The 15575-nt window shown below is 45.5% G+C and overlaps 1 protein-coding gene across 3 annotated transcripts in view; it reads left to right on the top strand.

Moving 5' to 3' along the window:
- LOXHD1 (lipoxygenase homology domains 1) overlaps nt 1–15575 on the top strand; it is a 116699-nt gene that overhangs the window by 81667 nt on the left and 19457 nt on the right. For all 3 annotated transcript variants that reach the window (XM_008572816.1, XM_008572819.1, XM_008572818.1), the window contains 3 exons: nt 3405–3522; nt 5570–5744; nt 7351–7536. In XM_008572816.1, coding sequence (XP_008571038.1) covers nt 3405–3522; nt 5570–5744; nt 7351–7536 — 479 coding nt within the window. The remainder of the gene's footprint in view (nt 1–3404; nt 3523–5569; nt 5745–7350; nt 7537–15575) is intronic.

Raw genomic sequence — 15575 nt, 5'->3', positions numbered from 1 at the left:
CAGAAATTTATTCTCTCACATTTCTGGAGGCCAGAAATCTGAAATCAGTGTCAGTGGGTGGAAATCAAGGTATTGGCACAGCTAGATGCCCTTTGGAGGCTCTAGAGGAAAATCCATTTCTCTCCTCTTACAGCTTCTGGTGGTTTTCAGCATTCCTTAGCTTGTGGCCACATCACTCCAATTGTCAAGACCAGACTTTCCAATCTCTGCCCCCGTCTTCACATCACCTCCACATATACAGGTTCCAGGATTTAGGATATGGATTTTGGGGGGTGGGCCCTTTTTCAGCCTATCACAGGGGCTGTAACACACAGAGCATGGATCTGAAAATCCTGCCATATGATAAACAGTCATAAGTTCTAGGACATTTACATTTTCAGCTTTTCATTATAAAATACAATATACATGTATATGTAAAAATATATAAATCATAAATAACTATAAATCAAAAACTCATGTAACCACCCCCTAGGCCAAGAAATTAAACCTTGCTTTCCCTTATTGTTTTATCCTGCCTCATGTCTCCTAAACAATGTGCTTTCATGTAACGTGGATTTCATTGTTATATAAATGGAATCAGGCTGTATGTCCTCTTTTATGTCTTAGTCCTTTCGCTCAGCTTCAGGTTTTTCAGATTTTTCTGAGCTGTTGAGTGTGGCTACGATATGTTCATTTTCATTGCTGTGTAGTAGTTCATTGATGAGCACTTCAGGCTAGAGAAGAGAGGATCTGGGATTGTTATGAGGGCATGGGGAGAGGAGACAGTGGCGGCATCGAGGTTGGTCAGACTGTTGACAATTAAACAATCAGTTCTGGCAGACAGAGCTATGGGCACTAGGGGGAAGCTCAACTCAGTGTTAACAAGAAGTTCTTAGAGTTGGCCACAGTGGTCTTGAAAGGAAGAGAGCTGCCCAGGTTGCCACGGGACCCTATCAGTGGAGCCGACTGAGCATGCACTAGATGGCCATTGGTATGGAAAGCCCCAGACCAGAAGGAGGTTGGGCTAGAATGAAGCTAAGGCCGAAGCTGTGACCCTGGCCAATCCTGGGAGCCCAGCCACGCCCCTGAGATGCCCCAGAGGCAAACGGCCTGAACGGCTACTCAGCAAAGGAGGCTTTGGACCCCCACACCATTCTTTCCTGTCTTCTAAGCAGCCCTTACTCAGGCTCTCTACCCACAAACCTTCCCTGGCTTCTTAGCAATGCCTAAAACCCTTCCATCAAATAGTAGTCCTTCCAACTTAAGGCTTTGGCCCTGGTTAGCCCTCAGGCTCTGCTCAGTCATAGAGACCAGTGAGTGAGTGGTGCTGGGCTCTTTCCTAAGGACAGCCTTTCATGGGGAGCTGGGAACAGAAGGAAACCAGAATAAGAAGGAAGTGAAGAGCAGCCAAAGCTGGCCTTTCCCAGACATCACCCTTTCAGCTGCTGAGTAGAGGCTCCATTGAGTAGGAGAGCAGGGCACACTCTGGGCCACTTCAGCAGCCCTGTCCATCTGGGCGGGGGGCAGGGACCTAGATCAAAGGCTGGTCACCTCTCCAGTGGTGATCTCTCAGTGTGGGAGTCCTACTGCGGGTCAACTGAGGTGTCTTGAGGAGGTCTAGGGCAGCATGAAGGATGTGGCTTGTGAGTTGGGGAGGATTGAAAGACCAGTGAGGGCTTTCCCTCTGGGTATTTACCTTTCACCTGAGAATCACCCTTTCAGCTGCTGAGTAGAGGCTCCATTGAGTAGGAGAGCAGGGCACACTCTGGGCCACTTCAGCAGCCCTGTCCATCTGGGCGGGGGGCAGGGACCTAGATCAAAGGCTGGTCACCTCTCTAGTGGTGATCTCTCAGTGTGGGAGTCCTACTGCAGGTCAACTGAGGTGTCTTGAGGGGGTCTAGGGCAGCATGAAGGATGTGGCTGGTGAGTTGGGGAGGATTGAAAGACCAGTGAGGGCTTTCCCTCTGGGTATTTACCTTTCACCTGAGATGTCCACCATCTGCGACATTAAAGGCAACTGGGGTTAGCCTGTTATGAAGGAGGAGGGGGCAAATGTATCTACTTTTCAGCCTTCTAGAAGAAAAGTGTTTCTCCTCCCTCTATACCTTACACCTGCCCAACCATAAAATCTCCATAAAATAAAAATGCTTGGTTAAATTCAAAGGGTGAAAGTTAAAGAGACATACAAATTGAAGAATTCTAAAGCTCTTTTGATCTGCAAAAGTGTGCTCCTGGCAAGAGTAAGAAATGAGTGGGTTGAAAGATTGCTTGAGAGAATCTTGGTGTGTGACATGAGTGTGACATGAACACCTCCTGACAGTTCCCACGTGACCGGAGGGACAGACAGAGATCAAATGAGAGCAGGAAGGATACGGGGCAGACTTTGGGAGAACTTTTTCACTCCTCATGATCATGAAATGCACAGGAGTGGGTTATCAAGAGGGATTATGTGTGAGATCAAATGAGAGCAGGAAGGATACGGGGCAGACTTTGGGAGAACTTTTTCACTCCTCATAATCATGAAATGCACAGGAGCGGGTTATCAAGAGAGATTAGGTGCCTGTTCCACCACCACCTTTGAGGCTAGGGGTTGTTAATTCTAAGTTTGCAGCATTCACAGTGGCCTGTTTTGAAAAAAATATGTCTCATATTCAAGAAAGCATCACAATTGCCATGCACAGCCATATCTTCAGTGGCGACTGCATTACCCTGAGAGGCTTAGCAGCAGCAGCATCTGGAATCAGTCAGCAGTCAAGCAATCAGTCAGCATTGAAGGTAAAGAGAGACCATCTCTGAGATGATGAGGTCACTCAGTAGAAAAATAATATAGCAACAAAAGCAACATTACTTTCTATGTGCCTACCACTTTACAGTTGTCAGTAGCATTACCCAGTCCAGGACCACTGTGTGCAGACTGCATGTGGAAAAATGTGCGTGATGTCATCTCGAGTTGTGCAGTGCAAAACCTGCCCCACTATTCGTGGTGGCCCTTTCACTCATAGAATCTCATTTAAAGCTCTTCGGGTGTAGAATTCTTTTTACGTTTTCAGTTGATTTCACATCCATTTGGTCCTTATGAAAGTTTTGTGAGATTACAGGGCTAGTGTCATTCTCCCCAGACTACAGGTAAGAAAACCAAGTCCCAGAGAGGAGCGGGGGCTGTTCTAGGCAACTAGAAGAATGAGATTAGAACCCACAACTGGTAGCTCTTGGTTCAGGACCATTTCTGCCAACCGAAACCACTTAACCCAGTCTTTCATGAACTCCTCTAGGATGTAAGAGATGGTTGTTGGGGAGTCATTGGAAGCAGAGGGGGGCCGGGTAAATGCTTCATCTTCTCTCCTTGCCCCAAATCTGGTCTCTGGCCTGGCCCAGCCCTCCCCATGGCCAGCTCCCTTCTTTATGACTCTCCTCTCCATGCCCAGATTTGAGCGGGAGCAGAATGACACCTTCATCATGGAAATCCTAGACATTGCTCCATTCACCAAGATGCGGATCCGGATTGACGGCCTGGGCAGCCGGCCCGAGTGGTTCCTGGAGAGGGTAAAATGTCTAGACCCTCACCCTCCCTTCCAGCCACCACCCTCCCCTTCTCCCTGTTCTTTTGGATTGTCACTAGACCTTGTTAAAGTGCAAATGTCACCAGAGAAGTTTATCACATGAATGTGGCTAGCCCATATAATCTAATATGCCCTTTGGTGTGGATTAATCTGAGAGCATAGTTGTATTTATTTGTGTCCAGAGAGTACTGAATCTCTGAGAAAGAACACAGTGTGAGCTGTCAACCTAATGCAGACAGACTGGAATAAGGGGAGGGGCTTGGTGTGGGCTTCTCCAAGGATGTGAGTTGAGGGGGACTGAAGGGGCAGCAGCAAGAACTGGCTCAGAGAGAGGCTCTCCTGGTGGGAACTTTAGGCTGGATGGCAGGGGAGTTTGGGGTGCCCCTGTGATCCCGTAGCTATATGGCTGCCTCTTTTTTCCATGTTGGACCTCCACTCACAGGAGGAGTCTGAGCCTGACCAGCAGCAGCCTGGCTGAGGATCCCGGATGCTTGGGCTCTCAGTTGAGCTGAAACCAGCCTTGGTGCTGGAATGCTGGGATCTTCAAGGAGCAACAGAACTGTGGGATTCCTTAGTTCTGCCTCTATCATCCTCATCTCCCCAGCACATGTATGCATGTGTGCATGCACACACATGCTCACACATGCACACACAGCCACAGACTCAGCTTCCACCAAGAAAAGAAGGCAGCTGCTCCTTCTTAGGACTTCTCTTTCATAGTTTCCTCACCTTTCCCATGCCCTGGGGCCCCGTGCTCCAGGCTGCCCAAAGGAGGGTCATTAACACTCACTGTTCTAGACTGGAGAAGAGAGCAGAGTTCTCAGAGCCTGGGGGCCAAGCAAGATGAGATTTGATGGGAACTAACGGGATGTTAGGAGTCCAAGGTGCTTTCCATACTGAGTATGGCCCCAAAGCAGGAGGCCCCCAGCAGCCACAAAGAAGCTTGTTTGCAGCCCCACAATCACAGCAAAGACAGTAGCTGTGATGACTTAGCTGACTGTCCCTCAAGCATGGCCTCGGTGTCACGTGGGCCCTGCGCTTTTGGACATGTGTGGTTCTGGTGTCCTGTCTGCCCTCCTTGTGCAATGTGTGTTGGTGTCCTTGGGCAGCCATAACCAAGTACCACAGACTGGCTTAGAACAACAGACTTTTCTTGTCTCACTGTTCTAGAGGGTAGAAGTCTAAGATCAAGGCATCGGCAGGACCGTGCTCCCTCTGAAGGCTCTAGGAAAAGATAGCTTTCAGGCCTCTCTCCTAGCTTCTGGTAGTTCCTTGGCTTGTGCTGGCATCATGCTAATCTTTACAAGGCAATCTTCCGTGTATGTCTCTGTGCCCAAATTCCCCCTGTTTATAAGGACGTTGGTCATATTGGATTAGGACCCACCCTAATGACCTCATCTTAATTAATTCCATCTGTAACAACCTTATTTCTAAATAAGGTCACATTCTGATGGATGATGGGTTAGGACTTCATCATATGAATTTGGGGAGGACACAATTCAACCCATAACACAAAGTCTTCCTTTCCCCTGCCTGAGTTAGTCCACACATCCCTCATTCACCAAAGGCCATCTGTCCTGAGTCACCCAGGGTCCTCCTTCCCTGTTGAGCCATTAGCAGGTTTTTCTTGAGCAAACAATATAGTTCCCACACCAAGGACAATCTGGCAAATGTTCCAGGTGTTTGTGGCTGACAGTGGCTTGACTGGTCCATTCTTCTGTCATTCATACAGCAAACATTTCTCATGCGCAATAATAGGCACCTCTTAGGAAACATTTTTAGTAAATTGCCAATTCCCAAATCCCCAAGCTAAGGGATTCACCATGGAGGTTTCAGACTCTGTGCCAGGCGTGCAGGGCAGGATCTTTGTCCTGGAGAAGGCCCTGGCCATGCCCCTCAAGGCTGAATCACAAGGGCTGGTCTCAGATCTGGGATCTTGGGTCACTGGCGTTCAGTGGAGGGGCCGCATTGGTGGGTGGGGGCTGGTGGAGATGAGGGAGGGCGTTCACAGCGGGGCTGCCTCTCCCCAGATCCTCCTGAAGAACATGAACACTGGAGACCTGACCATGTTCTACTATGGAGACTGGCTGTCCCAGCGGAAGGGCAAGAAGACCCTGGTGTGTGAGATGTGTGCTGTCATCAACGAGGAGGAGATGATGGAGTGGACATCCTACACTGTCACGGTTAAGACCAGCAACGTCCTGGGTGGGTTGTGGGTCCCTCCCATCTCCCGTTGTCCTTGCCTCTCACCCTCAAAGTTTGGCTTGGGCCCTTGTTTCCAGTCAGCGCATTGTCTTCTTATGGCCTTCCAAAAGCTAGTCAGTCGAGTCTTTGCCACAGCGTGTCACTTTCTGTCTAGACAAAGTATTTCCCCCCAGTGACTGAGCTGGCTCCTCCCTCCTCCCTCAGGGAAGTGGGGGAGAACATTGCTGGGGAGTATGGTCAGCACTTCCAAAAGCAGTGCAGGAGCTTGCCTCAGAGCCCTTCCGTCCTGGCCTGCCTGCTGCTGCCCGACGCCCCTCACCCAGGTGCCGTTTATCACGGGCACTCTCCGGTTCCTTCCCACATCCGTGTGCTTGGTGACCATTTGCTATGTTGGCCTTGGGTCTTAGGATAGGGATGTGACTCCAGGGCCCCTGTGGTTGTGACATTCTAGTGGAGCAGCCACAGTGCAGTGTGCTGAGGCTCCAACAGGCGTTAGCCCAGGGTGCTGTTGGAGAACCCACAGGAAGGCACCTTCCCTACCTGGAGATCAGGGGCAAGGGTCATGGAAGGCTTGCTAGAGGTGATGCCGAAGTCAAATTCAGAAAGACAAACTGAAGTCACTTAGGCAGATGAGACACCCAGAGGAAGGGCCTTTCAAGCAAAAGCACTAGCGTGTGCAAAGGGAACACATTCTCATGTCGCTGTGGAAGTGATGCCCCCCACCCACCCTCCCTACACCAAGCCCACTCTCCAGGAGCTGTAGCGAAGAGTCTGGCAAACTCAATCACACTGATTGTAAATGGCTGGTAACTTGTTGGCCCCGGTAGACTACATCTTCAAAGAGAAGCATTCGGACAAAGAAATGAAGTGCTCGTGGTAGGGTCACAGGTGTGAGTGAGGGGTCAGTAAATCTGGTGAAGTTTGTTTTGGGTATCTCTCCTTCTTTTTCTCTCACCGTGGAACCTTCACCCTTATTGCTTAAAGTTCCAAGTGTCCCCATGCTTTCAAGCTCCTCCATCCCCTCACAATGTGCTCTCAGAAAATAATAGATAAATTCATTGACAACAGCAGGGTGTGTCAGAAAAACTTCACAGGGTCACCTCTTCCAGACTCATTTGCTTTTTAACTGGGGCCAATACCTCCTGTGGCTTAAGCAAATGACATAAAGCTCTAGTGTAGGATGTCAACCAGAGGTAGATTTGAGGAGCAGGGAACTTTCCTGCTTCCCTCTGAACCTTCATTGTGTGGGAGGTAGCCCATATTTTTAACTATGAATCCAAGTCTGCATGGCATGCCTTTTAAGTTTGAGTGTACTTCTTCAGAAATAGATGAGTTTTTGTATCAAACCATTCACACTGGCTGACTATGACTCTAGTTAGACCAACGGTATTTGCAAGGCACAAAGTTAAGGTTAAGAACAGAATTGGATACCTGGGAGTCCCAGGACTCTAACTGGCTCTTTCCAACCTCACCCCAGTCCTGTCAACTCTGACTGTGTCCACCTGCACCCTTAGCTCCTCCATGGAGTCCAGGGGCAAGGCCAGAGCAAGAGGCCTATGTGTCAGAGAGTCTGGCACCTGGAGCCTCATCTTGTGCACTCCTCCAGGAGCAGGCACTGATGCCAACGTGTTCATCATCATCTTTGGGGAGAACGGGGACAGCGGGACACTTGCCCTGAAGCAGTCAGCCAACTGGAACAAGTTTGAGCGAAACAACACAGACACGTTCAACTTCTCCGACATGCTGAGCCTGGGCCACCTCTGCAAGCTGAGGGTCTGGCACGACAACAAAGGTAGCTCCCCCTCAAGGCAGGACGGTGGGGAGGGCAGCCCTCATTTCTCCACCTGAGCCCTTCCCTGCCTCCCTGGCAGCAAGTTGACAGCCTAGACCAGGGTTGCATGGTTGTCAACACCAATTTGATGCTTCCATAAGTTAGAGAATGTGTCTCTGGATATATGTTAGAGATGAGGCTTAGCTCCTTCTGCTTTTTTCCTGGGTAATTAGTGGTTCTTTATTTTTTGTGATGTCGGATCATTAATGCTCCTTAGTTCAGACAAACATTAAGGAAAAAAGGGCTATATCACCAAATTCACTTCCCATAGATTTTATATAAAGGAGTATACTTGTTTATTTATAATATAGTAAGCCTACAAGTAGTTGAATTCACTTATAAATATGAACTATGAAATAGGATATAAGTCAAGTGAGAAATTTATTTTTAATTTCAAAGTACCTAAGGAATACTTTGTCACATCCATAACTGTGATGAAGTTCACATTTTCAACATTTGCTTGATTATCTTTTTGCTGTCTTCAGGCCGCTCTGAATATTTTCTCTGGCTTTGGGCCTGTAGGTTCTATCTGACATAATTAGTCGAACTGCTAAATATTAAGTCTCACCTCTTTGGTGCATACTGCTTTCAAATCCAGCTCTCTTGTCTTCTGTGGAAACTCGCCCCTGCCAAGCTATCTGCTTCAAGCCTTGTCCAGACTTTTCTGAGTCTCCCTCTTCTGTTGCCTGGAGCTGTCCTGATGTTGCATATCTCCTCATTTCTTCCAACTTTTTGCTGAGGACCAGCCTGTCTGTCCTGGTCACTGATGAAACCCAATTCAGCAATTTGCAACTTCTCTTTCTAAAGGAGCTAGACTATTTTACTTTAACATGGGTTAAACAGTTAATCTATTTTCCATAACATGGAATAAACTCAGATTAGGTGCAAATAAAATAACCAGTCTTCAAAACAATAAAATAACAAATACTTGCACAGCACTCCACAGTTTTCAAAATTTCAGTGTATCCATTCAGTCATTCATGTATTGAACAATTAATGTGTTTGTGATATGCCTGGAACTCTGTTAGGTATTAAAGACACAAACATTTGATCCTTTTTATTTTTTTATTTTATTTTTTTAAAGATGACCTGTAAGGGGATCTTAACCCTTGACTTGGTGTTGTCAGCACCACGCTCACCCAGTGAGCCAACCGGCCATCCCTATATGGGATCCGAACCCATGGCCTTGGTGTTATCAGCACCACACTCTCCCGAGTGAGCCACGGGCCGGCCCATTTGATCCTTTAAAAAAAAAAAAAAAAAACTTGTAAGTTACTGCAGCAAAAGCACTTTATTGTTCCTCTTTTCTATAACCAAGAAATATTGAGTCTTAGTGAGGTTCAAATGTCTTACTCAGGATGACACAGGAAGAAAGGGACACAGCCAGCACTCAAATCTCAGCCTTCTGATGCCTGTCTTGATATGCCATGCTGTGTGCCAGTCCATTCCGCATTCTGCACCTTCACCAGCCGCTGTGCCAGAGGGTCCAAAGAGATGAGATGGTGAAGGGCAGCCTCCTCTATCTGTTTGCTCTGTCCCCCGATATGTTTATCATCAGTGTGCATGGGGGTAGTCTTATACAGAAAAGACTGCAATGCAAGGGGGCTCTTCTTCCTCACCTGTCCATTCAAGTGGCATTATGAGTCTGTGGAAAGAAACATATTGCAAAACATTCTCAAATATCCTTAATGAGCCTCTCCTGTTTACCAAGAAGGAAAGAAAACAGAGAACCCTGAGAGTTTTTCCCCCACCCTCTTGTCATCCATTATGATTGTCTTAGGACTAGTAGTAGGTGGAAAGTCCAGTTGAATAAAAATAGTCATAATTATTAAAACCGTAGCTTCTACCCCAGACATTTCACAAGATCAGGATGAGCCTCTGCCCACGACACTCAACAGGGGATCATTCAGTTAAGACAAGTGTAAAAACACTGAGCCCATTGTGTGGGATTAGAGGGATTTGACATATGAGATTAGTGGGGTCCGGTCGGTGGAGGGTCGGGTGGAGGGCATAGGGATGAGGTCTGTGTAACCTAACATTCATGCATATGGTCTTTCCTGTTGTGGTGCTTAAGCCATTGTTTAGGAAGTATATTCCTGGGAACTATGTCCCTGCCTTAATCAGAAAGAAGCACATTGTATCTGTGGGTTTCCAGCTCTCTGTCTGGCTACCAGCACACACTGGCAAGATATCTTTGCTCTTGGAACCAGGTTTATTCGCCTTTATCTTCATAGCTACCCATAACAGTGCCTGGAGCATAGGGGGGACTCAAAAAATGTTAGCTTAGTTGAGACCCCCCAACACACAAGGAGAGAGCTGAAAAATACCAAATTCTTGAATCCTGTTCTGCCACAGCCTCTATCTCAGCCACAACAGAGAATCAAAGGTACTAGAACTCTGAGGAGGAAGAAATAATCTTCCCGGGCAGCCTGAACTGTTCCTTCAGGATTCAGCCACACTAGGGGACCAGAGGGCAAGGAGTTCCCTGACCATCTCCCAGTCAGGCCAGAAAACTGTAGACTATGATGACCCCCATTTTCCAAGAAGGAAAGACAATGCCAGGACAATTTACAATATGGGTGTTTCATTTATTGTGAGGGAGGGAAGTGTGAGGGTGCAGAAGTTGGCCAGAAAGACTGAGGGTGCCTGTGTTAAAACTACCCTTGTGAAGAAACCATGCAATAGTCTTTGGGGGGCCTTGGAGCTATCCAGGGTTCTGACTGCTCCTCTGTCTTCTCTCAACACCAGACTCTACAGCCCGATCCAGCATTCTTGCCTTGCAGGCTGACTGTTTTCAACCTGAGTTGCTATAGGCATCCAGATGCTTGCCAAGGTGGTTCAGATTGCCATGCCTCCTGCCCCCCAAGTCACAGCAATAAGAGGCAGAGAGTTGCTGATCCAAGATGAGAGCACATCTCTATGTCTCCTGCCTGCAAAGGTCACTATATCCAACTCCATCTTATCCAACTCTGAACCCCACCTGACTAAACCCTCTGTTCCTTGGCTGACTTCCCCTATTGTTGCCACACCTTCAATGTCTGCCCTCACTTTCCATCTCAATAATTTTTCTTGAAGAACCTTCCAGAGTCCTCTTGGGTATTCCTGCCTCCATGCTGTATCCTTCCTTCCAAACCATCTAGGAAAGTAAAGGCTCATGACTTAAGAAAAATGTTCAAAAAGTCATGCAGTAACACTTCAAGAGTAAGGGATAGTGTTTGTTTTCAGTGATGCCTGTTTTCCTCTTTCTTGTTTTTCTCCTTCTACCTGACATGTTCTCTCCTTAGACAAAATGATCGGTCCAGGTCCTTTACTACTGCAGCTCTAACAATCCCCACAGTTTTAATATTCATATCAGTAAATAAATCAAATACAGTTAGTTTTCATTGTTCACAGTAAATATGCTTTATAAAGTTGCCTCAAACGCTGAGTTAGGAAATACTGAACAATTGCTCCTATGGGAAATGCAGAGTCAGGTTCCTGTGTGCCTCTGTTGACAACATTTTAATCAGCTGACTAATACATAACCTTGGTTCATGTGTGTTTCTGTTTAAAGACACCTTATGTAATATTTACTGTTTATTCATTAACAGTGAACTCATGGCCAACAGTATTATAACTCATGCCTGAACAAAGCTTATCTAACACGTATTTTCTCTGAAGCACATCACAGCTTTCTTGCCCTAAGGAACAGTAAATAGCACTTCAGCTTGGGGCCAACCACTATGTTTGGGGGACAATTTTAAGAAATGAACTTACCAACAAAAAACACAAAAAGATGAAAGATATAGCACTCAATAGACCACAAAAAGGGCATTTATTTACAGTATTAGAGCTGAAACAAGAAGTCAGTGTAGCCTTGTTTGACCTCAGCTGGGAATGTGTGCATCAGGAGACTCAAATTTTTCACCATCCTGCATATGTCCAAGAATGACAATGTGAGTATTAATTTTAGGGTTACAAATAAATTTTATCAAAAAGGCAGATCCACAAAGGTGGGGCATATAAATAATGAGGATCAACTGTTTCTATTTTTAAATTGTCTTTTTTTTTTTGGCAGCTGGCAGGTATGGGGATTTGAACCCTTGAGCTTGGTGTTATAAGACTGCACTCTAACCAACTGAGCTAACTCACCAGCCAATAACTGTATCTATTGAGCACTTACTGCCAGATGTTGTGTTTAGTGTTGGGGACAGAGTAGTGAACAGCAGAGAAGTCTTCTGTCATCTTGAAAATGATCTTCTAGCAAAAAATACATTTATTAAACAAGTAATTAATTTAAATAATGATAAGACTCTAAAATGGAGATCCACAGAGTGCTAGTGTGAGGGCTCAGAGAAGACCTCTCTGAAGAAGTGATATTTAAGCTAAGCCCTGAGGAATGAAGAGGAGTGGATATTAGGTAAAGTGTTTGCTAAAAATGGAGGAGGACATCTGAAGCAAAGTGAATAGCAAATATAAAAGCCCTGAAATAGAAGATATCTTGATATGTGCCAGAAACTAAAGAAAAATCCAGAATGGCTACAAAACAGGGAATAGTGAGTGAGAGCTAAAAAGTAGAAAGGAATTAGGCCATGCATGATATTTTAAGCCGTGTCTTTTTTTTTTTTTTTTTTCCTATTTTTGCCTTTTTTCGTGACTGACAACAGATCACAACCCTCAGTGTCGCGCCTGTACCGGACCGGGACCGGCAACGGGATCGCAACCCTCGGTGTTGCTCCCGCACCTCGCTCAGCCAGTGAGCGGCCGGTCTGTATGTGGGATCCAAACCCTCAGCGGGAACGCCACCACGCTCCCAAGCAGCGCACTGTAGCAGTGCGCCACCGGGCCGGCCCTTAAGCCATGTCTTTATTCTAACTGCACTGAGAAGCCATCAGAGGATCTCAAGGACAGGAGTCACTCGGGGAAGATCACTGTAGTTCCTGCGGGGAACAGGTTAGATGGAAAAGAAAATGAACCTCAAAAGATGGGTAAGAGATTGGTAGGAAAGGATGGTGTCTTGCACCATGATAGTAGCAGTGGGATGGAGGAAAAAGTAGAGAGATTTGAGGAGTATTTAAGGCATCAAAGTTGTTAAAGACTTGAGAAGACTTGAGCAAGAATGATACAGGTGCTGGAGAACTTTCTTCATCTTGATAAGTTTAATTTGAAGGCCTGGGAAACATCCAAGGGGTGATGTCCAGTAACAGTGGGGTCTGGACCTCAGGAGGAAAATGAGTTGGGAGATATTGTTCTAAGAGTTATTTGTGCAGAGACAGAATTAAAGCCATGAATAAGAGTGAATGAGAAAGTCTATGGAGAAAGTGCAGCTTGAGCAAAACAAGTGTGGCCTAGAGCAGATATCTGAGAATTCCAACATTTGAGGTTAGATAATAGAAAAGGAAAAGGAGGGGGAGAGAGAAAAGAGGACGAGGAGGTGTTACCTCCATACTTTGTATTTCCTTCCAAACTGGAATGTGTTTGGGAGGAAGACCTCATCTGGGGAAGTCTGTAATGCTCACCAGCCATGAAATCCCAAGATGTGGAGTGTTGGTTCCAGACTCCATAGTTTCTGGGATGTAAATTTAATAGAGGAAATATGAGGTCACATTGGTTTTCAAATAGCAAAGCAATTAAAAATATTTTAAATGTTTACTTCTCCTTAGTAAATTCTAAGAGTCCCTTGATGAGAAATTTTGTTATACAGCCAAACACTTAAGCGACAGGAAGAAAGGAGGTGGAGATGAACAGCCTTCTGTCATTTACGGATTCATGTTTATCATACAAAAATGCTCTCCATTGTCTTCTAAATACTTACCCAGACACACACATGAAAATGTCAGGGAACCTTTCTCACCTAGCCTCACCTTCTCTGCTCTCTCATCCTTTTTGTAATGTGAAACTGCCTTTTTATACCTGACTATTCCAGTCCATCCAGAGAATGGTATGGTACACATGAATGTGCAGCAACAGGGACTCTCTAAGATTAACTATTTCCATCCAAAATGTTTTCTCTGTTCTTTACTCTTTTTCTAGTTCCCTGAACTTTGAGGCTATCCCTTGTTTAAATTTCACCTTGCATAAAATAACATACATCTTTTGTTCAAACTAACAGTCATTTATAAATAGATATCCAAGAGATAACTGTACAAATGCAATGCCTTTCTCCTGCTAAATTCTTATGCATCCTTCAAAATCCAGATTAACTATCATCTTCATGAATTCATCCCTGATGAACCCAAATGAAGTCAGGCACTTCCTACTCTGTGCTCCTAAACTTCTCTGTTCATACCTCTATTTGTTGCATTCACATTGCTGAATTGTAATTGTCTTGCCAATTAAAATTGGAAGACTTTGAATCTCTCAAGGATACAGACCTTGTTTGATTTACATTTACATTCCCTTGCACTCAGTAGGTATTTAATAATTACATGAATAAATGAATAAATTGATGTTAAACACCAGCTTATAGCAGCTTCTGGATCCTAAGTACATGGCTCCAGAATTTCATCCTTTTCTAGACTTCCATGGAGATCTCTTTCTCCCCTCAAGGTGTTTGAGACATCTCCCGATGCAGCACATCAGGAGACACTCTTATTAAGGCATTTGTAATTCTCCAAGGGTACGTGTCATTGGTTGAATAGTGTTCCCCACCCCCACCCCGCAAATTCTTGTTCACACAGAACCTCAGAATGTAATCTTGTTTTGAAATGGGATCTTTGCAGATAAAATTAGTTAAAAATCTTGAGATTAAACCTTCCTGGACTTAAGGTGGACCCTATATCTAATGGCAACTTGTTTCCTTATGAGAAGATGAGAGAACACAGAGAGATCATGTGAAGATGGAGGCAGAGACTGGAGCTGGAGATAGCAGTTACAAGCTAAAGAAAACCAGGGGCTGCTGGAAGGCACCAAAGCTAGGAAGAGGCAAGGAAGGATTATTCTCTAGAGCATTCAGAGAGAGAGAAAATGACCCTGCTCCCACCTTGGTTTCACACTTCTGGTCTCCAAAACTGTGAAAGAATAAATTTCTGTTGCTTTAAGCCACCAAGTTTGTGGTAATTTTTTATGACATCCCTAGGAAATAATATGGTAGGGAAGACCTTTCTGGGGAATAGTAAAGACTTCACTAAGGTTTCAATTCACTTATGTTTCTGCAGCAAAGAATCTGCTTCAGGACTTTCTGCAGATGGAAAAATATTCAAGGCCATTGGGCCAACATAAAATGCACCAAGTCAGAGTGCCATCCCATCACAGAGCCCAATGTTGGCAGCATCTTGAAGCACAGCAAGGCTGGGTGGCCCAGAGTCATAACACTCAAGGTGGTGTTAAGTAGTGGTCTGTTTGGCAAACTTGTTGCTCCTAACTTTTACAGCTGGGGTCTCCACAGCTCCAAAATCGGTTTGGTGGTAACTGGGGCACAGAAACCAATCATTCTTCTAAACATGAAAAAGAGAAAAATTCCAGAGCTAAAGGCATCATAAACTAACTTCTGATTAGATTCTGAACTTGTCATTTAATTCCAGCCACTGGGACCTCTGCCTTGTGACCCAACCCCACCAAGCATCCTGCCATGGCTACATCTCCCTGTCTGTGATTAACAAACTCTCTTCTGTTCCCACCTCTTCACTGAAAGTTCTTCCTATTGTCCTACCTAACTTGAACTCGCTCCCAGGATGGTCATAATATTTGTAGCATATTTGCTTGTTCTGTCTTCTTTCCTTGATTATCAGCTCCACAAGTACCATTGTCTTGTTCATTGTTCTTTCCCTAATGCCTATCACAATGCCTGTAATATAATAGGGACTCAATATATTTTAGCAGAATTTGATTATAGCCCTATTTAAGTCTCTCAGACTGTTCCCTGTCTTTCTGTGCTTCAGTCATAGTCAGTGTTCTCCAGAATCAGAGTTTTCTTTGTTGCCTGAGTGCTTCAAAAAATTGAATTCTATCCATGAGCCTCATGCTCATTACTAAGTTCAATAATACTGGCTGCCCCCCCCCCCCCCCCCCCCCCCCCCCGC

The sequence above is a fragment of the Galeopterus variegatus genome, unplaced genomic scaffold (genome assembly GCF_000696425.1).
Source record: "Galeopterus variegatus unplaced genomic scaffold, G_variegatus-3.0.2 Scaffold839, whole genome shotgun sequence".
Taxonomy (NCBI): Eukaryota; Metazoa; Chordata; class Mammalia; order Dermoptera; family Cynocephalidae; genus Galeopterus; species Galeopterus variegatus.
This window is presented reverse-complemented; position numbering and strand designations above follow the sequence as displayed.